Source organism: Brienomyrus brachyistius, chromosome 9 (genome assembly GCF_023856365.1).
Source record: "Brienomyrus brachyistius isolate T26 chromosome 9, BBRACH_0.4, whole genome shotgun sequence".
Taxonomy (NCBI): domain Eukaryota; kingdom Metazoa; phylum Chordata; class Actinopteri; order Osteoglossiformes; family Mormyridae; genus Brienomyrus; species Brienomyrus brachyistius.
The window spans coordinates 7,253,739-7,275,647 of record NC_064541.1 but is presented as its reverse complement, the minus strand read 5'-3'; the positions used below and the strand labels follow the sequence as shown (position 1 = coordinate 7,275,647).

The following is a 21,909-nucleotide window of genomic DNA, read 5'->3' as shown; positions in this document are numbered from 1 at the left end:
GAAGAGCTGGATATGTGCGGATGCGGCAGGACGCAATTAAAGGGACACAGATACACGGAGGCGCTACTGCTGCTGTGATCTGATCGCACTGATGGGTCATTTAACTGCCTCTCAGAACTCAGCCTGTTTCTCGGGGTCTTTACCGTGAAAGATGGTGCGACGGTGAACTAACATGGAAAGGAAAAACCCCATTTAGTATTTTTTTTTTTTAAACTCAAGTGCATATCCGAAGAGAGGACTGGCGAAGAGTGCATAGTCATGCTTTTGTTTGGGAGGATCGGAGCTGGAAACTGGACGATTTTATGTTTCGCAACAATGTTGCTGCGGCACCAGAGCGAATTATAAAATAAACCTTTAAAATGGCAATATTTTTTCATCGACAAAAGACAAACAGAATTAATGTATGTCACGTTTGGATTTTTTTGCGATTAACACATTGCATTTTTGGATGTTTTTGCAATTAATGAAATGCTACATTAATCTGAACATGAAGGACAATCGGTAATAATTCAAATTTTTAAGGAACAAACCGTTTTCGTAATACTACATACTCTGAAATAGTTTATATGTTTGCTTTAAGCTTATTTAATACAGATAACTAAGTGATCGATGTGATGGGTGGCAATGTGATGTTGATATACTATATTTTATTACGCATAACCGTAAGTGAACAAAATTTGGTAAATCAAGCTCTCAAAAGAATGCAGATGCATTTGTTAATGCAGAACATCTCCTAAGTTCATGCTGCTTTTGACAAGTTCCTCAGCAAATGGCTTCGTTTTCGGACAGCGATTTGCAAACATGTTCACTTTGCAAAGAGCTCTGTGGGTCCTCTGCTGCAGTCTCCTGCAGCTCGTCTACCTCATCCTCCTCTTCCCAGACATCTGGCTCCTCTACCTCCTCTGCTAGAAGGCTGCATGTTCTCCCCTGCTTTCACTCCTACTGCAGCCAGTGCCTGGAAGGACAGCGCGACAACAGCGATCCTCTTAAGCTCTCCTGCCCAGAGTGTGACCAGAAGGCTCCAGTCTCCGATTCAGATGTAGACACCCTGCCATCACCAAGTTTCCTCTTCAGAAACCTGTTGGAAGCAATAGTCTCCTCTGAGGAGCCGAGGAACGCGGGCTACAGGAACGATGGCCAACCTCAGGGTGGCGTGCTTAGGGCTTATGGCCAAGATGAGCCCCAGTGCCTTTCCTGCGACGAGGGCAACCCTGCTGCCTCGCGCTGCCTGGACTGCCAAGAGTACCTCTGCAGCAACTGTGTCCGTGCCCACCAACGGGTCCGCTTGACCAAAGACCACTTCATGGAGAGGCTCGTGAAGAGCTTATGCCTGGCCCGCCAGAATAATAATTCCAGCACACCAGTCAATGTGTCGCACTCCTTTCACCCAAAATATCCACCACCTCCTGCTTTCCAGGACAGGATGAGTTTCTGCCATGACCATGACAATGAGGTGAGTACAGTATGAGTTCCTGCACCTTGACAGTGAGGCAAGTACATTTCCTGCATCATGATGATACGATTAGAGTTAAGGGTTCTTGCATCATAATGAGATGAGGAAAGTTAGGGTTCCTGCATCATGATGAGATGAGGATTGTGTCTGAGCCTTTATCAACGTTCCTGAATCCAGGGATCTCATGCAGCATGGAGGGGGGGGGGGTGGCACAGGTGGGGCACGCGAGTGGGATCCCCATACGCTGCCTGTACCCTCCTCCCATTAGGTTCGGCCCCCTGCCAGGTGCCACATATCAGCTTGACCAGAGGGTCTCGTTTGAAGCAGCCCTCTTAAACCTGGAATGCGTGTTTAGGGCACCTTCTTCAGAAGCTCAGTAACTTAACATTCCCATTACGAAAGGAGGGAAGGAAATCCTTGGGTGAAAGGTCAGGCAATAGCGGGGGCAGCACGCAGATCTGGGGGCCTAAATCAGTCACTTCATGCCCCGGCCTTTAATAACCTGCATGGTCCTAATGGACCCAAACTGCAGCCAGCCTGTCTCTGCGGAAATCTGGGATTTAGTCCCAAGGTGGGGGGGGGTGGATTTACATGATGCAAGCCCTCCTTTGAGCTGGAAAGCTATTATGGCTCAACGAGATACCAGTTAGCTGCGCTACTGATGATTCGATATGGCAAAGTATTCGCCAATTTTTAACGACTGATCTCCTCTGTAATGACCAGGGCAGGAGAGGCTGCAAAGCTACTCAAAGACAAAAATTAAGCCAGAAAAATACCACAAACATATGTTGTCTTTCACCTGGACCCGAAGTCTGTAATGAAAGTTTGAGTGAATGAATGAATGAATGAATGAACTTAAAGTACATAAAATAAAGTAGATAGAAATCTAGCATTGCTACAGTGTGTGTGTTACTTTTTAGCTTGTGGGGTCATTTTTCAGTAGACTGAAATCTAACATTGCCACAGTTCAGTGTAACACTCAGTGCTGTGTGTGTATGTGTGTGTTTTTAGTTTGCGGGGTCGGAGTTAAGGTTGTCATTTTTTGGGTTTATGCCCACAGTGATGAATGGAGAGTCCCCACAATGATATACATGCGTAATCTGTGCGTGTGTGTGTGCAGGCGTGCTTGTCAGATGTCTAACCCTGAACACGGAGGGTCCGGCTTTCACAGGCTGAATGCGCAGCATCTGCTCTGGCTTTGAGTCCGGGCTGAACAGCACTGCCCCATCACCTCTGCACAGTGGGTGATTTTTTATGGTACTATCAGAGGAGCACCTAGAGAAGTATTTTAGTGTGCAGTTTTTAACTCCTCGTTTACTCCTGGCCCCGCTTCTCACCTTAAATAAGCAATTACCCATGGTGCCCCCTCCCAGGCAGAATCCTCGAGGAAGTGCGGGAGGCTTGGATACGTTGGGGGGTATAGCTGAGGTGTTGAAAGTGATGTGGATGTGGACGGGCCTTTCTGACTTGCATGCAGACCCATTACATCTTTGAACACTATTCTTGGGACGACTGGTGTTTAAATTTAGATTTTCCGGCTTCCAACGGCAGGTTTTACATTGGATCATGCCATCCCAGATGAGACAATCTTACAGCTTTCCTCTACGGATAAATATCCGATTCTCGCAGGAAATGATTCCCCAGTATGTTGACGTTCCTTTCATTACCCACTTAGTCACTGGAGTTTCTCTCGCTTGAGTTTCCCTCAAACTTTCTCAAACCCGAGTCACAGGGTGACACAGCTGTCTGGTACATCAGCAAGGGTTTAGAACTTCAAAAGGCTGCTGGAACAAAGGTGAAATAGTCTCCTTTGTAAAGACCGTACGCTGTTATAAAGTACAAAATGACAACCAATGTGATACTTGGCATCTGGTTAAATGACCGTCAAACCTTCTTTGTCTAACAATAGATATTCTTTTCATGAAGGATCTCCCAGACATCAGAGAACGTAATCAGGCGATCAGATAAGCTGGAGGCAATTAGCTGAAATGTATGTCATGCAGTTTTAGATTCAGACAGTACATCTTGTAAGCATTGTGAAATGAGGTTCCTCTGAAATGACGCACTTCACATCTATTATTAGACTTGGGGTGTTTGTCAAAACCAAGAACGTGACGATCATACTTGTTGTCTTAGCAAGACCAGTCTTGCCAACTTCCCAAAATGAATCAAGGGATTGGTCTTGTTGCAACTGATGTATCCTTGACATTTGGGGCGTAGCAAGGACATCCAGAAATTTTTACTGTCTACTGTATTTCTGTTCTTGACTATTGGAACTGGTCTTCGTCAATGAAAGATGCCGTAAAACAGGTACATTTAAACACAAGCATGGTCAAGTATCCATCCATGTTTCACCCTAGGAGGATTTGGGCATTTTTTTTTCCAGAATGCATTTGTCCCATTTTACATTCTCCCTGGATTCTCCAGAGCCGAACGGCACTCCTGCGTACTTGAGGGGGTAGCGTGAGCGACTGTAGCAGATGAGGGGGCACCGTCAGCACAGGGACAGATATGGAACACACCACAGCAACATGCGCCATCTTAAATCATGTAACATGAGTTCCCTCTGGCGTATCATCAAAATTGCTTTTTTTGGAATAGGGTACTGAGCAGGACCGAACAGGGTTCCCATGTTGGGGTTTGGGAACAAACCCCACCATTCTGGATCCACTGGGCCTATGTGTGGCTCAGAATGTTCTGGAAGTCCATCACACATGGCCCTCTATGGGCCCCAGCTGACTGCTCCTAACGTCCTAACGGGGTTCACGCTAGCGGACACCTTCTCAGCATAGCTGCCAGTAGGACTCCAGAGCAGCCCGAGTGTACATGTGGTTTCCAGACCGCCGCCATTCCCTTGCTGTCAGACGAGTAGAAAGCATTCTTGGCTGCTGATTTGTGGATCTCCTGCCTCATTAATGTCACGCTTAGGTAGACCAATTATGGACCTGCAGATAGATTTGTGTTCTTGGGAGCTGTAACCCTGAGGTCGCCCTCAAGCAGACTGTCATTCGACTGACATCGGCAACATTTCAGCTTAAGTCAAAAACATTTCCACTAATCTATTTGATAGTTACACGAAAAAGAATAGCAGATTCTTCTGTTTTACTCAAAGCCAAAGATATCAAGACTGCGAATGATTGCTACCATGTTTTAAAAGACAAGTGTATGTAAGAATATATATTGTGTATGTAAGAATGCATCCTGCAGTGTAGCTTACTGTCTCACTGCTTTAACCGCTAATTAATTATCAGGCCATCGGGGACACCAGTGCTCCTGCTAAACTTCTCCCTTTCTATAGAATCCTCAGGTAAGGCCTGAACAAAGACCCTGACTAGAAAGTGTTTTCAGAAAGAGCTCCATTCCTCCCTATCATGCTCTCATTACCCCTGATAATGCAGGGGAGTGGGTTACCGTAACCCTATAGGGAGCAAGGGGTCACCATATGACTAGTAAAACAATACATTTTACAACATGGCTCCTATTTAAGAAACCCAATCCTTAGACACCTGTTAAGACACTTTAACTTGAGTTTGTCTGGTGATGGGGGAGGGGGGGGGGGGCTTTCTGCTGATCAATGGAGATCCAGAGCTGAGCCGGAGAGAGAGAGAGAGAGAACGGCCCCTTGAATGATTCATGTCGAGAGCAAAAAGATATTTGGGCTCCTGCAACTGAAAACTTAACCGGCAGCCTTGCAGCGATGGGAATCTACTCAGCCTGAAAGCTGCTGTCAGTTTATTTAGTAAGAGAGACTTTCGGGACCCCGAGAGGGCTGTCAGGAGAATTACGTAGCTGGTCATTCCATCTGTCACACGCGCATCCGTGTTTCCATGGCGTGTGCTTGGAGACCAAACCAACCCGCATGGACCTGCGGCAGTTTTCAGTGTTTCAGAAGATATCCTACCCCGGCTAGTTCCCCACGGAGGCTGCGCATTGGCAGTCAGAATTTCCTTTACTGCCGAAATCTTTCCATACACTTTTTGCGCATTAGCATTGATATCTACTCAAAATGCAAAACACTGATAGATTATTGTATATTACTTTTGAATTGTTATGTAATTGATACTTCATATTGCTCACCTATATAAAATATGCTTTACCTCTTAGCTTAAGCCATCTTGGTTTCTAAATCAGAGCATTGATTCTTGTAATCTGCCAAAAGCATGGTGAGGGGATTTATCACTGAGGCAATAGTGCTGTTAGCTCTGTCAGTGAGAGACAGACATCTGCTTTAACTCAGGCATATGCCTGTGATGTTTTGTCTGTTAACTGCTTACCCCACAATGCAATCCACATTCCTCATTTTTGTTCCAGGCAGAGACCATTGAAATATCTGGGGGGGGGGGCTGAACACTGGAGGGCGTTTCTGCCCACGTCTTTGTCATTAGACTGAATGAGAAACGTTTGGGTGGGAAAAAAGCCATTTATTTCACATGGATTGGTTTCCTTGCATACGTGATCAAAAGCACTGGTGACATGTTTGCGTGAGAAGACGCCGTCTGGAAAGGCTTTGTGTGCAATGAGTTTGATGTCCGCTTTGGGGACTGACAAACTGTGTCGTCGTCTGTACCCCGTAAATATACACAGCATCTCTGCATTGCAAAGGCTGGCAGGAAAAGCTGAAAACCACTGACCACTAAAAATGTTTTTTCCATGAATATGTAGGATGGTGGTTAGGGTGGGATTTGATCAAAGTCTTTTTCTTCTGTTTGAAATGATTCTTTTATCTGAAGAAACATACAATTGTACCCCTAATAAACACTTTAAACCTAACCCCAATGCTAATGCTAAGCCTAACCCATATGCTAATGCTAACCCTAATCTCCACGCTAACCCCGACACTAACGCGATCCGTAACCCCACAGGTGCTGTGCCTTTTCTGTACCACATGCTCCCTGCCCATCTGCCAAGCGTGCGGCGCAGGTCGCCATGGAGACCACCACCTCATCTACCTCCACGACGCCATGCGGGACTGGCGAGCTGTGACGGTGCAGCTCCTGGCAGACGCCCAGCAGGGCAGGAGGGCTGTACAGGTGAGGCTCCCGCATTCAAATCCCAAACCCACGTCTGCCACAGAGCATTACACTTACTGCTATTCTTTGTTTGTCACCTACTCGCAAAACCATGTCATAATAAGCGCATTTCTAATTGGCCTCTATAAATTTCCCGTACTGTCTGATGGTTTCTCAGTGTCTCCCCTTCCAGGATGCTCCCCTGCCTTGTGCTCTGTGTGCATGGGGATGTATGGTGTAAAAGGGTCATTTTCAGATATGTTACACTAACATCTTATAAAACAGGGAAAGATAAAGAATTCTTAAAAAGTTTATAATTTTAACCTCCTAAAAAAATTATAATTACTTTTTGTAGATGTTCTATTGTGCCATCCATTTTTTTAAATCACTTTTTTAAGCATTGAACATGTCATTTGATTGTGTGTAAGGAGAACTGAGTAACCAGGACCCCCCTGCCACCCTCCAGCCTTGATAAATCAGAATGATGCACCCCAAGGTTATATGGTGCTAAGACGATTAATAATGGCTCTGGTTGACAAGCCCCTCCCCCACCCAGGCCCACCCTAACCCCTGCCCTGCCCCACCCTCAGCTCCAGCCCCGCCCAGCCCCCACTGCCAGTGCTCAGTGGCCCTGACACGTCGCATTCAGAGAAAGGACGGCCGGAGCAAGACGGGTCATTAGTGAAAAACAGTGGAAATGTTTCTCTCATCCTGGTACATCAAAGGCCAGGGGCCAGGAGGGAAGGGCCCCAGGGAGAAGGGGCCCAGAGAGCAGAGGCCAGGGCCCGGGGCTGCAAACAGGCCGGTTTTTTCCAGCTCAAATATGACCTCACATGAACTTGCTTGAACATAGATAAGAGGCACCCAACTGCTAAGTGATGCCAGTGGATTCGGGGGTGTGAGGCCATGTGTGGGTGTGTGTATGGGAGGGGCGTGTGAGTGTGGGGGAGGGGACTCCTCACACCAGAAATGGAAATATTGAAAATTATTGCTGCAATTTCACTGTAGGTGTTACAAATATTAAACAATTAAAATCAGCTACTTTAACAAACAGGGACTGCCAGTGGCTCAGTGGTAGCCTGTGATTGGAAGATTGTCGCTCCAGGGTTGCCGCATGTTAGCTGACCCTACGCTGTGACCCCCCCCCCCCCCCCCCCAAGCTATGGCGAGCTATATGGGGTAGGCAAAGAGAAGAATTCCAATGTACCTGTACTCGTGCAAATGGCAAATAAAAGAATTTATCATTTTATCATTTATTAAATGTTTATGCTGAAGTTGGCATCTTCGTCCATTCGAAAGAGGCCACTGGTTTTGCCCTTGGTAGTTGTACTGGCTTTCCAGAGATCCTTGTGAAGATGGCTGATTCTGAAATAGGTCATCACTTATCAACTGATCTAGGAAGAACCTGGTGAGAATAAACCAACCCATGGCAGATGTTTGTAGGTGATTCTCATCAGAATTGTCCTGGTAGCCAGATTAAGGCTCACCAGTGGAACTGTTGTCTTTAGGTCTGCCGAACAGCACATGTCCATGAGATAGCGGAGATAACAGTGGAACATTGCGGGTGTCTGCGGGATACTGAAGGTGTGTTGAGGATGATGTAGATAGCTGTGGGATACTGCGGTTGTCTGCGGCAGAAACTGGAGGTGTCTGCAGCAGGATACTGTGGGTCTCAGAGGCGGGTGTCTGCAGTGGGTGTTTGCGGGGTGATACTGCGGGTGTCTGCAGCGGGTATCTGTGGGGTGATACTGCGGGTGTCTGCATCATGTGTCTAGGATACTGCGGGTGTCTGCAGCGGGTATCTGTGGGGTGATACTGCAGGTGTCTGAATCTCCATGTGCCTAATACCCGGTCTGTCTGTGTTTCTGCAGCTGAGCATCGAGAAGGCCCAGGCCATCGCAGAGCAGCTGGACATAAAGGCCAAAGTGGTCCAGGCCGAAGTGAAAACCATCACCCAGCAGCACAAGAAGGCGTTGGAGGAGAGAGAGTGTGAGCTGCTGTGGAAGGTGGGTGTCCACTGGTCTGAGCCACGGGGGGCTCTACACTGTCAGGGCGTTGGAATGATGGATGGGCCATTGGAGACCACAGTCGCATTCTGTCCTGCGGCAGTTAAAAAGCAATGCTCCTCTGGTTTATACTGATGCATCGTTTTGCAGGTGGAGAAGATCCAGCAAGTCAAGGTGAACACCCTGTACCTGCAGGTGGAGAAGCTGCATCAGAAGCTGAGCAGGCTAGACAGTAGCATCTCAGCAGTACAGCAGGCTGTGGAGCAGGGCCGCGGCCTGGAAGCCCTGCTGGCCCGACAGGGCATGCTGGCACAGATTGAGGAGCTGAAGACCCTGTGTGGCAGTGGCCTGCAGCCCCAGGAGAATGAGTGCATCATGTTCACGCCGCCTGACCAGAAGCTGCTCGTCTCCATCCGGTCCATGGGCTTTGTCAGCGGGGGGGCCTTTGCCCCCATCTCCAAAGCCACAGGAGATGGTCTGAAGAGGGCCCTCAAGGGCAAGGTGACATCTGTCAATGTGGTGGCCTACGGCCATGACAGCGAGCCTAGAAGGTCAGGTGGGGATGACATCGCCGCCCTGCTGGTGGGCCCGGACGGGAAGATCTTCACTGCAGAGGTAACCGACCACGAGAATGGCACCTACACGGTGAGCTACGTACCCAGGCTGGAAGGGGACCACCTCCTCTCTGTGCTCATCTACCACCAGCACATCGCCAGCAGTCCCTTTAAAGTCACGGTCAGATCTGGCCGCAGCTACAGGAGCATGGGGTTTCCCGTCGGCTCCTTTGGAGGGGAGGGCGATGGTGACGGCCAGCTGTGCCGACCTTGGGGCATCTGCGTGGATAAGGAAGGCTACGTTGTGGTGGCTGACCGCAGCAACAACCGCATCCAGATCTTCAAGCCCAGCGGCGCTTTCCATCACAAGTTTGGCACGTTGGGCTCGCGGCCGGGTCAGTTCGACAGGCCAGCTGGGGTGGCCTGCGATGACCAGAGGAGGGTGATCGTGGCAGATAAAGATAACCACCGTATTCAGATATTCACCTTCGACGGACAGTTCCTCCTGAAGTTCGGAGAGAGGGGAGCCAAAAATGGCCAGTTCAGCTACCCGTGGGACGTCGCTGTTAACTCGGAAGGCAAAATCTTAGTCTCTGATACTCGCAACCACCGCATCCAGCTCTTTGGGCCTGATGGAGCATTCTTGAACAAGTACGGCTTTGAGGGTGCCCTCTGGAAGCACTTCGATTCACCCAGAGGTGTTGCCTTCAACCATGAGGGTCACCTAGTGGTCACAGACTTTAACAATCATCGGCTGCTGGTCATCCAGCCCGATTGCCAGTCGGCACGCTTCCTGGGCTCGGAGGGATTGGGTGACGGGCAGTTCTTTCGGCCACAGGGGGTCGCCGTGGACCAGGAAAACCGAATTATCGTGGCCGATTCACGAAACCATCGCATCCAGGTGTTTGAGGCTAACGGTAGCTTCTTATGCAAGTTTGGGAGTCATGGAGATGGCTTCAGGCAAATGGACCGGCCATCTGGAATAGCCGTTATGCCCGATGGAATTATTGTTGTGGTTGACTTTGGGAATAATAGAATCCTCATGTTTTAAACCCCATTTTCAGTACAAATAGGAGTAAAAACAGGGGAACGAAAAGGCCAGGGACAGAGAAAATAGTTTTGAAATCCTAATTAAGGATTCAGGCAAATGGAAAAGCAAGTAGAATAAACATAGCAAAACCAAAAATGCTCCAGGTGTGGAGAAGCCTTCACCCACACCTCATCCTGATCTCCTCTGAAGCTCCTCCCAGGTCTCCCCCTGTAAGATCCCAATAGCACAACCCGAGCCAACTAGTCGCCCGTAGGCACAGGTGATTGGTCAGCTGGAATGACATGTGATCATCTGCATCTCCTGACAGTCACCACAGCTGAAACAAATCTCAAAATTCTTGAGCCAGAAATCAATTGAATCTTTAAAAGATTAGTAGTAATGAAAGCAATTTTTTACGGTATACATCAACGGAAGGAAGTTTTGATTCAGGGAGTTTCCTACGATTTGAGAATTAATTATATATTCATAAATGTTTTTTAGGGGTAAATGAAGAATTTAAGAATTTCAGAATTTAATGTTCGGAAAAAGAAAATTGTATTGAAATGACTAATGTCATGAGGTACTTTCCACATGTAGGACTGATTTGCCATCAGTGTTTCCTAAACATAATATCGCAAAATTTCTCAGGGAGAACCTTCAGGACTTTGGATTTCTGTACGATGGCTACCTCACCTCGCCCACTTATGAATGTATTTGCGTTGTCGTGAAGGCGTGTAAAGATGGCTTATAGGGAAAGAAAAGAATCCTACCTCAGTGTTTTCCCGTATCAAAATAATAGTTTGGTTGATATTTGCACAGCTCACAATGGTAGACTGAACTGTTACTGTAAATTGTAGTTTAAAGCAGCTAAATCCTTGCTGAAAGGATTCAAAAAGTTTAATTCATATATAGTATTCATATACTACAGCAATATACTATAGCAATAGGTTATATAAGGAGAGAGCACAGATATTGAATGGTCTTTGTCCTTAAACTGGCTTTATGGTTCTGCAAACCAGGACAGAAATGGGAAACTTGTACTGAATGTACAAAATTCAGGCCGTTTGTCTTAAAATATTATTTAATAATTGATTTTTTTATCTTCTACTTAGAGTGGATTGTTATACTTTGCCATTTAAATATGATGATGTGTATCACTGTGGTTGGCTTACTAATGTGTGATTAAACTGCGCCTCACTGAATTTGGGAAATGTCATGTACAGTAGAAGCACTCAGGTCAATGGTCAAGCATTTTAAAACTTTAAAACCAATCTGGTATAACTGCAAAGGTTATATTTATCGATATTTAATATAATACAAAGCTAAATTCTGAGAGAAAAAAGGTCTCGCTCAAAAACCAAAGTTGAAAAGTATATGTTGGGAGCAGTCAGAAGGCTAATCTCCTATCCCCCCCCCCCCCCCCCCCCCCAATTTTTATGGTAGAACAAGCTTTGTTCTAGGGCCAGGTTTCAAATGGGAAGGTCGAGGGCCAGTAATGGCCATAAACTGGGAGAAAGTGCTTTCATTCCGCTTTGAAGTACCTCGATTTCACAGGAAGTAGAGTTTCTTGTTTGCTTTGCTTTTTTAGGATTTTTAACTTAAATACATATTTATTATTAATTAGCGTTAATATCGGTTTTGTATTTTGTAAATAGATGTGTATGACACCTTTTAAGGGACCCCACAATGAGCGCGTGCTCTCACACACACACACACACACACACCAATACACACACACCAATACACACACACATGCACACACACACACACACTCTGTGCTCAGGGCCACCCTGCAAACCCAGTTAAAACTTTATTGTATACTTCATTCACCAAAGGTTTGAGAGCAACAAACTGAGCCATTTACAAGTGTCCAGATTTTCTTGGGGGGAGGGCTTACCTACCCTCTATTGGAACAAGACTGTGAGCTTTAACGTCATGTAATTTATCCGTGGCTGGGTGGCGCAGTCACACCCCAGGGCTGGGGGCTTGATTGCCATCCCCATTCTGCATTTTGAGTTTGCAGGTTCTCCCTATCAGACAAGTTTCCTAACAATTAAAAACATGCTGTCAGGTGATCTGGTGTCTCTGTACCCTCCGGTATGAGGGTCTATGGCATTTGCCCCCCTGACTGATATTTATAATCACAATAGTTAAAAAAATGAATGGAGGGATCATTTTATCCAGTGTTATGGGCAAGTTTGTCTTTGTTTAACAATGTATGGTTTGTTAGATTGGATTATTTTGAGAATTAATCTTAATACCAATCATCCATGGCATATTTTATGTGACTAGACCTCCCTTTATATAGTATTCCATTCACAAGGACATTGTCAGCTACCGTGACATCACAGGGACACCGTCAGCTACCGTGACATCACAGGGACACCGTCAGCTACCGTGACATCTTAGGGACACCGTCAGCTACAGTGACATCACAGGGACACCGTCAGCTACAGTGACATCACAGGAACATCTTTCCCGAAAACACCCAGTGAGCAGATGCCAACTCCAGGGGAATCGGTTGTTCTTCTACAGTCAATGATGTGGTCATTTTGTTGGAGAATCTACTGCTGCCTATTTCAAAACCAGTATAGGAATTCATGGCAGCCAGTTTGCAAAACTAGAACTCTCTTGTGTCTTAACCTGTAGTGTAGTTTGCGCCTTTTAGTAACCACAGCAACAGCAAGCATAGATGTATACAATAAACCAAAATGTAATGTGAGAAGATGAACCTCAGGTGCCAAAGAGGAGCAAAGTAATGTCTGACTGATGGGACTTAGATGTGGTGGAGGATCATGGTCTGTTTCTTTGTTGCAGTTCAGGTCTTCATCTTAATCCTCACATAGCTAGTTATACGAGTCTTTCTGAACCGACTCTCATCTTTATTACCTAATTGTTGTGCAGTAAATCATTTTATCTTCACAGAAGCCCAGCATTTGGGCAGTTGACAGCAACTGCGCTCAGGGTTAGTGACTGGAAAGAGCTTTTGTTTAACATTAACAGTAATTTAAAAATTATATGTTTACATATTTAGCATATTTTTAAATATATACCTCTGAAAACAGTGTTATTACACCCCAACAGTAAATATAACACATATATGTCTAAATTTGTTTAAATATTAAAATCTGAAGGCCTCGCCTCTGTCAGTTACATTTGAGAATATTTTGATATTTAATGGCCATTTAAAATGCCAATACCTTCCCAAGCAATTAAAACAAATTATTACTGCGCCTTTTTGCAAATATATGACGCCCGTGTTAAAACACTAGCTGCGGAAATGTACCTGGAAACACATTTGCCTTTGAATTTGGCCTCAGTGAGGAATCGGAGGAAGTGTGTGTTAGCATCTTCCCTTGACCTCTGGTGCGCAAAGATCCTCACTGTTTTTGTGTATCCTACAATCAGTCAAACACGACTCCTGACCGATGAATAGATGCCTTAATTTCTTGATTGTCTTTCTAATATTCAAGATGATAATATGTGTGATATTACTTTTGTGTGAAATTTGTTATGCCAAAGGAAAGAAATTAAACAAGGATTACAGAATTCTGGTATGTCTATCTGTTGTCAACAGAAACACGGTAAGAAATCTACACCATGAAATTTGGGACGTTAACTGAAAATGAAAATGTTGGTATTGTGATAAAGTGATTCTTGTGCGGATATTGCAGTTAAACTGACTGATCGTTTTTTGTATACATTTTCTGTTTCAGCCATTCATTCAAATTAAGTAAAGTGAAAATGGCCAAATGTGATCATTAAAAAAAATGTATTTTTTTTGACAGGGTCTTTGGATTTTATTGGATTTTACAGCTACCAAATGGTTAAAGATTGCACTTACAAATCATACAGATGAAAAAAATAGCATTTAAAAGTATATTCCATTGTTCTTCATAACGATAGATGATTTTAAACACAATTCTTGTTGCTAAACCCATTATTAAACACATATTTTGACCATACTGGTCTATGTCCAGGGGCGGCATGGTGGTGCAGTGGTTAGCACTGTCGCCTCACACCTCTGGGACCCAGGTTCGAGTCTCCGCCTGGGTCACATGTGTGCGGAGTTTGCATGTTCTCCCCGTGTCGTCGTGGGGTTTCCTCCGGGTACTCCGGTTTCCCCCCACAGTCCAAAAACATGCTGAGGCTAATTGGAGTTGCTGAATTGCCCGTAGGTGTGCATGTGTGAGTGAATGGTGTGTGAGTGTGCCCTGCGATGGGCTGGCCCCCCATCCTGGGTTGTTCCCTGCCTCGTGCCCATTGATTCCGGGATAGGCTCCGGACCCCCCGCGACCCAATAGGATAAGCGGTTTGGAAAATGGATGGATGGATGGTCTATGTCCTTTACCACAAAACCACCAGTTGAGAGCATTAACTTTCCATGGGGTTCCGAAAGCTTCCCTGCATTACGTTGGCAGCTGGGGGTCACATCTGTCTAAACTGGCTCTGAGGAGATGGTTAAGCTTTTTAGTTTCCTGCAGTTTTCTTGTTGTTTTGTGGCTGTTTCTAGTCTTTGTTTACATTTCAATTAAAATAACCGTCATTGATGCATTATGCGGCTTCAATGACTATGCTGCGATTACTTAAATGTCACAGCAATCTTGTAATTTTATTAAACGTAAATCTACATTCAGGGTTGCAAAATGTGTACCTGTGCCTGCCGTCAAAGTTTCACAATTATGAGTCGCAATTTACCAGTTTACAATGTTCAAAGTGTGATTATGAACCACAGTTTATGCATTTGAAGCTTAATACTACACTGATGAAGCACTAATTCCTTGGGGAAATTACATTGCCAATGGTTAGTGGGGTTTGACAAAACTCAAGAAATCTCACTTTGATTTCGGATTTGCAATTCATTTTTTATGTACACTATATTGCCAAAGGTATTGAGACACCTGCCTTTACACTCACATGAACTTTAATGACATCACATTCTTAATACATAGGCTTTAATATGGAGTTTATGGGAATTTTTGACCAACGTTCCAGGAGAGCATTTCTGAGGTCAGGCACTGATGTTGGATGAGAAAGCCTGGCTCAGTCTCCACTCTAATTCATCCCAAAGGTGTTCTATCGGGTTGAGGTCAGGGCTCTCTGCAGGCCAGTCAAGTTCCTCCACACCCGCTCATTCATGTCTCTATGGACCTTGCTTTGTGCACTGATGCACAGTCATGTTGGAACAATAAGGGACCATCCCCAAACTGTTCTCACAAAGTTGGGAGCATAAAATTGTCAAAAATGGCTTCGAATGCTGCAGCATTAAGAGTTCCTTTGACTGGAACTACAGGACCAAGTCCAACCCCTGAAAAACAACCTCACACCATAATCCCCCCTCCACCAAGCTTTACCTTTGGCTTAATGCAGTTTGATTTTATACACCTGTATCTATGTAAGTGATGGGAACACCTATGTTCAATGATTTGGAGGGGTATCCTTTTGGCAATATGGTGTACATTTACTTCAGACTTAAATCTTCCCCCACGTTCAGCTCAGCCCCCTCAGTTCTCTGGAGTTCTCCATTTGGCTTATGCTCATCACAACTTTATGACAGTGAGATTTTTCATTAAAACCCATTGCCCACCGGCAACGTAACTTTTCCCACATAACTAGTGATTTGTAAATGTAGTGCTTAAGTTATAAATTCATAATCCCAAAATGAACATCAACTTTTAAATTAGGTTTCATAAATGTAATATGAGGACACACATTTGCAACTCATAAAATTACGATATCATTGTGACATTAACGTACGATTACTTTAGACATAAATCTGTCTCCATATAGTGGATGCACCTTTGATCAATGGCACCCATACCTTCATGGGTTATTTTTGAGTGTTACGCTCGGCTAGAAGGAAAAAGTACGACTTCACAGCGATAAGCATTCTGTTGTACGAAAGAATATTACGCATGAAAAAGACCATTATATCATATGACCCTTGTGAGTCATGAATTAATAACAGCCCACAAATCCCCTGAAAGAGGTCTATGTGGCTGTCATCCTTCTTCCATTCTGAGAGTCCGGCCCCCTGCAGGAGCACCATAAAGCCACAAATGGCCTTTGAGAGTGACAGCAATAGTAGGTACCATTCGCCATCTCCACAAAGTGTCAAGAGGGTGTGGCAAGGTCAGTCAAGGGCTCCAACTCATTCAGGAATCCAGCTTAAGACCACTATCCATTATAAAGGACACATAAAGACTGAACTGCGTCAATTACCATCTCCACAAGTGCGGTAACTTCCCCATTAATGATCACGCCACAATATTATTAAAAAAATTATGGTGAAACAAATTTAATACATTTAACAGCTTTAAATGTCTACTTATACTGGTGAAGTAAGTGACTGATCACTCATTTAGAGTATTAGGTTGATGGGAATCCTTGCTTATTGCCACAAATCAGAATTTTAGTTTTTTTTTTTATTCTCATTCTTGGAATGTGGTTCCCTCGGTCAGTACTGGCGGTGAGATGAATATGACAAGTACTCCAGCCTGGCTTTGTTGTGTGTGTGGTCCTGCCCTTCCTCCCCAGAACCCATTTCCTTTCTCATGCTAAACTTTCCCTGCCCACGCTAACCCCCCTTCCCCCATTAGCGGGACAAGCAGCCTGGTCCATTGTCCACCCTGGTCCTGACCTCACTGCATTCTCCAGGTGGCTCACCAGAAAGCCCACAGGAACAACTCAACCGAGTCGTTGGGGAAACAAGAAATCGTCTCCACGGTGCCCGTACTGATTTCAGGAGATTTGATAGCTTTTCAGGTAATATATGGAAAATCTGAGGTCAATGATTTTTCAAAAGATTTCGATATGTGATACACACATGAATTGTTGCAGCAGTTGTAGTATGCCATGCAAAACTTCTGATGTCACATTTCTAGCACCCTGATCCTGTGCGCAGTGCTGGGAGGACTGATCTACATGTAGTTAAACAGAGGTGGAACGTTCAGGATGAGGAAGTGCAAATCCATCCATCCATGCATGCATCTTGTACCTGCTATAAAACGTGGGGGGCACGGACCGGGGGATCAGGGTCACCTGGGAGACCCTCAGGTATTGATGGATTGGGGGGCCTGTTTTTATTTAGCAAGGAGTCAAAATGTTTTGTCCATCACTCCATGACTTGTTGCCTGTCCTTTAGTAGTAGTTGTTCATCAGTCAACCTCACATGTGTGACAATGGGCTTTTGTGGGCCATAAAGTACATTTCTTGCTGAATATGTGGCCTGGGTATTAGCAGTATCTGCATCTGTTTGAATTTCAGTGACATTTTAAAGTCAAAGTCACTGTTATTTTGAGTTTGTGGACACATGATGTAGCACAACTAGGTGTTATTTAACACCTTCCTTAAGACATAATCAGCTCCATTACTGTATGGGAGCACATTATCTAAAAATCATAAACTAGTCGATCACATCTGACAACAGTGCCTTCAGGTGCTTTTGAATGGAACAGCAACTAAATTCAATCAGCACAAGGCTTGTGTCAAAATGAAAGTTATAAGACTGGATTAAACACTTAATTTGCCACATATAACAGAGACAAAAGACCACCAGATAATATGGAACTAACATTATTTAAGATTATTTAAGATTTCCAGCATAACCTAATATTTTTGAAAAGGCTAAACATCACACATGCAAGTTACTACATTGGGACTGTTTAGGTACTCCTGTGATGCTATTTTCTTGTAGGCTCTGTCAGAGATTTTCCAAAAACCATTTAAATCTGCGCCCTCACTCTGTACATGCAGTTCCTTTTGTGTCCACCAGATGTCAGTATGTGATAACCCTGCAGTAACTCATGCATTGAGGCAGAATCTGTTTCGATTGCCTAGCTCGGACTGATTCGCTGGGGGAATCGGAATCCATCCCTCACTGCATAGGTTCACAATCAGGGGTACATCCTGGATGGGATGCCAGTCCATCACTGCCGACATTTCCACACACAACAGGCAACCAAAAGTCACCAATTAGTCTGACTGCATGCCTTTGGACTAAGGGAAACCCACCCAACACCAGGTGCACATGTAAACAACACCTGTACAAAGAGCAGGGGTGAGATTCAAACCCACAACCCACCACTCCACTGTGCCCAGTAGGATCACAATTCCTTTTATTTCAGCTCTTAATGCTCCATAGTGGTACTGTGGCCTCCCTGATGAGTCTGTCACAGAAGAATTCGCATCAATCTCCTGCAGTACAGGTGGCAATTTGAGCAATGTCACCAATAAGCTGCAGTCTCCTGCTGAGGCACACGGAGTGCTCTCTCATGGCCGGGTCCCAGGACTGGCAAATTGCTTCCGTTTCTCACTCCTAACATCTGTGACCTGGGAGTTATGAAGAGAATAAGGTTTATGGTTGGTGTAAAGGTTGCGAAGCTGGACAACAAAAGCTGAAGGATTGAAGGGATTCAGGGATAGTTCTTGTTTATGATGGTGAATCTGCTGATGGTGTGGTATTATGTGAAAGAAGTTTTAAACCAAATCACAACATAAGTCGCATAGAGATGGCGAAGATCTGCTACAAATTATCCAAGTGATATATATAATAACAATAAGGATGTTGCATGTGATACTAACTTCCTCAAAAAGTACTGTGGCCATTTGAGCAATTCTGGTGAATTTCCCCTGTGTGAAACACATCATGTTAAAAGTTAGCTATCAGTACAGATGACTTCAGATCTTGAAGTCCAGTAATCCTTAAATACAAATTAGAGGAACGTGGTGCCATGAGAGAATTCATGTGGGATTTATGCAGATACTGTGTGCAATACCACCCCCTACAGAACAACTGAACTCCCTTTTAACATTAGGGGAATATGTCCCCCATACTCCACTCCAATTTTCCAAACACCCCCCCCCCCCATTTTGTATGTGATGGCAAATCATTTTAATTATATAAGCCATGTAAGAATTTGTTGCCCACATTATCCATTTTTATTTTCAAGCACCCTCTTGCTGTAGTTGGCTTATCATGAAAAAAATCCTTTTATTGTGAAGGTGTGAAACCAGCCAGACACCCACAAACCCGTGCTGTACGGTGCTGTGCAGCCGTCTCGGCCGTCTGTACACCAGGGGGCACAATCACTGGACAAAGAACCTGAAAAAAGGTGGAGAGACGCTATGTGGCAAATGCTGGACGGCTTACGGTTCCGCAACAGCTTTGGTCTCACGGCTGTTACATAGACTAATAAAAGGAGAGCCAATTTTCATAGATTTAATAAACCACCCTCTGTCTGGTGGAAAAATGAGGTGTTTCCTTGGGGAAATTAAAAACCAGAGCTTTCAGAACAGGGCAGGTTCCCAAAGCAGGACTTCAGAAAGTAGAATGATACAGGCACTCAGACATGCAACACAATGTAGAGAAGATGGTAAGAGAGCATAGGTCATCTGTATTCAAAATAATCAAAAAATAAGTATCTATTCAGAGGTGGCACATTGTACTGACATGCTGTCCAGTGTGTATCCCAGCCTTCTCCCATGGGGGCCAGGCTCCACCCACCTTAACCCTGACCAGGGGAAGAGGCTGAAGATGATTGGATAAATCAAACTTATTACCTACAAAACAACTGAAATTAAAACCGAGTCAGTTTAACAGGAAACGGATGTCACTGATGCTGTGCACAGCATACACACGATTAAAAGCAGGCAGGCAGATGGAAAGTTACTTTGGCTGAATAGCAATTGCATAAAGGACTATCGTGCTGATGCGCTGAATTTTCATTTGAAACTCCTTACAAGCATGTCGCAATCACATAGTCGTGTGTTTTGGTGGTCCATGAAATATTTTGTATGCCTGAACCAGTGTTTTACCATTGTTTAGAGCAGAACACAAAAAAACCCCAGACACACCACAGGAGCAGATAATGGAATTGGTAATTAGCAATTAGCATCGTACGTGCTATTAAAAGGACAAAACAGTACCCTGGTCTTTTGAGCAAAAGAGAAATTTTCAGAAAAGAGTTCAGAAAGCTATTAAAAACCAGAAGTACAGTGTAGTTTAGTGGACAGTCAAATGAAAGCCTTACTTTTAGTCAAACTGATCTCTATTAGTGGCACGTATGACAGGCTAAGGGTCAGCATTTGGTTGAACGGGGTGTTGAAGCAACAGCTACATAATTTACCAGATGAGCTTCTGCAGTTGCCCTTTGCCAACTGCCACTTACGCCCTATGAATAAGCCTCTCTGATAAATGCAGGTCTACAGCCCGTTCAGCTTGTCTAGCTTTCTCTCATCTACACTGGTTTTTCCTACTTTCTTGTTTTTAGCTCTTCAGGCCATGAAATGCCGCAATATTTCCCTTGTTCATGTCAATCTGACTGAGAAGAGAGAAAAAAAAAGAAGAATCCTGTTTGGGGTTGGGGAGCGTTGCAGAGAGAAGTTTCGCTTGGGCAAACCAACAGTCTGTCTACAGGCTGACTGCCTCTACTATGGGCCCTCAATTGTGAAGGCAGCCACTGCCTCCTCCCAGCTGTCCTTTGCATGCTAGAGTGCTTTTCTATGCCTTTTTCAACTGATGAAATACACAGCTGTTAGTAGATAGAAGCTCAGACCTCACTGTGGATATCCTCAGCCGCTAAGCTATACAAGGCAATCCTGCTGCTTGAGACACTAATCCTAAAGACTTCCTGGTCTTGTTCAGCACAGCGTTACCCAGATGCTCCTCATGGTAGCTTTTTATGGATCCCTGATTACACAACAGGAAGCACCTGACCAACAATGGACACCTGGCAGCTTATTACCATTGACTGGCTCAATTATCCTGAAAAGGGAACATTGAAAACTTTATTAACTTTACTAGATATGTATTTCGCCCAAATCTCTTTATTTTAATAGGGTAAAAAAAACATTTATAATTCATAGTTTTAACATATTTTTATCTGATTTTCTCTGGTTAATCTTACAGGCATTGTTACGTATCTATATTACATAACAATATGTTAAATATTTTTTACATATTATCCATAATATTTTGGGGATTGCAGGAAGCATTTAGTGCTGGGGGCTGGAAGAGCAGGCCCTCACCAGTGCTGACTGCTCTGACCAGTGATGCCAGTGATATTTGGCTGCATATAAAGATTTTGTTGTTGTGTTGTTTTAAAATATAGTTGAGTGTCTTTTTCCTAACATAATTTCATGTTAAAAACCTTACTTATTGTCAGTGTCTCATTATTTACAGATAGTTAAACATAAAATGATTTCAGAACAGTTTGATACATCTGACAACAAGGATGACAGCTCACATAGGCCGATTGCTGTGAAATCCATGTCTCAGGCAGGGTAAACATAAGCAGTACCTGCCGGGTGATTGGGTTGGTCATTCTCTTTGCCTTGAGAAATGCAAAAAGAACAGCCATGTTCACTTCTATGTATTTCTTCGGAAAAAGTTCTGATATTCGTACTCAACTTCCATTCATTCAACGTTCCATTTCACGCAAACCATATTGTCCACATCTATAGTAAACTAAGCTGGATAACTTTCCAAAATTAAGGTAGCCTGGGCTAACTATGAGTGAATGAAGGTAAAGTCCATTTAAACTGGGGTGCCTTAAATCTGACAAGTTAACCAGGAAGCGTAATGCTGTGTATGTATAGATGTGGAAGGTACAAACAGAGCAGGTGACTTCAAGTACACCCAGCTGCAGCCTGGGGAATGAGGCGAGGCTACATGCTGGATGGAGTTACATCTGTATTCATTGATTCGGCTATCTTTCAAGGCGGGACTAAATGACACCAATGAGAGCTACATTATATGGACAAAAATATTAGGACTCCTGGCCATTACATGTACAAGACATTATATGAATAAAATAAAAAGTAAGGAATTGAATATGTCTTTGTATTCCTGCCCAAA

General features: G+C 44.4%; 1 protein-coding gene and 1 long non-coding RNA gene across 2 annotated transcripts; one reads left to right on the top strand and one right to left on the bottom strand.

Annotated features, from left to right (window-relative positions):
* Positions 1-63: 63 nt before the first annotated feature.
* On the top strand, positions 64-10,969 carry trim71 (tripartite motif containing 71, E3 ubiquitin protein ligase). Its single transcript, XM_049027042.1, has 4 exons — positions 64-1,453; positions 6,316-6,483; positions 8,334-8,468; positions 8,619-10,969. Exons 1-4 carry the CDS (start codon positions 770-772, stop codon positions 10,071-10,073), a joined length of 2,442 nt encoding a protein of 813 aa, XP_048882999.1. The 5' UTR covers positions 64-769; the 3' UTR covers positions 10,074-10,969.
* An 8,049-nt stretch (positions 10,970-19,018) lies between these two features.
* LOC125749629 (uncharacterized) lies at positions 19,019-20,639 on the bottom strand. The gene is made up of 3 exons (XR_007399970.1): positions 20,609-20,639; positions 19,504-19,564; positions 19,019-19,155 (listed from the first exon to the last, which is right to left on the bottom strand). It is a non-coding gene; the product is annotated as an uncharacterized LOC125749629 (long non-coding RNA).
* Positions 20,640-21,909: the final 1,270 nt, after the last annotated feature.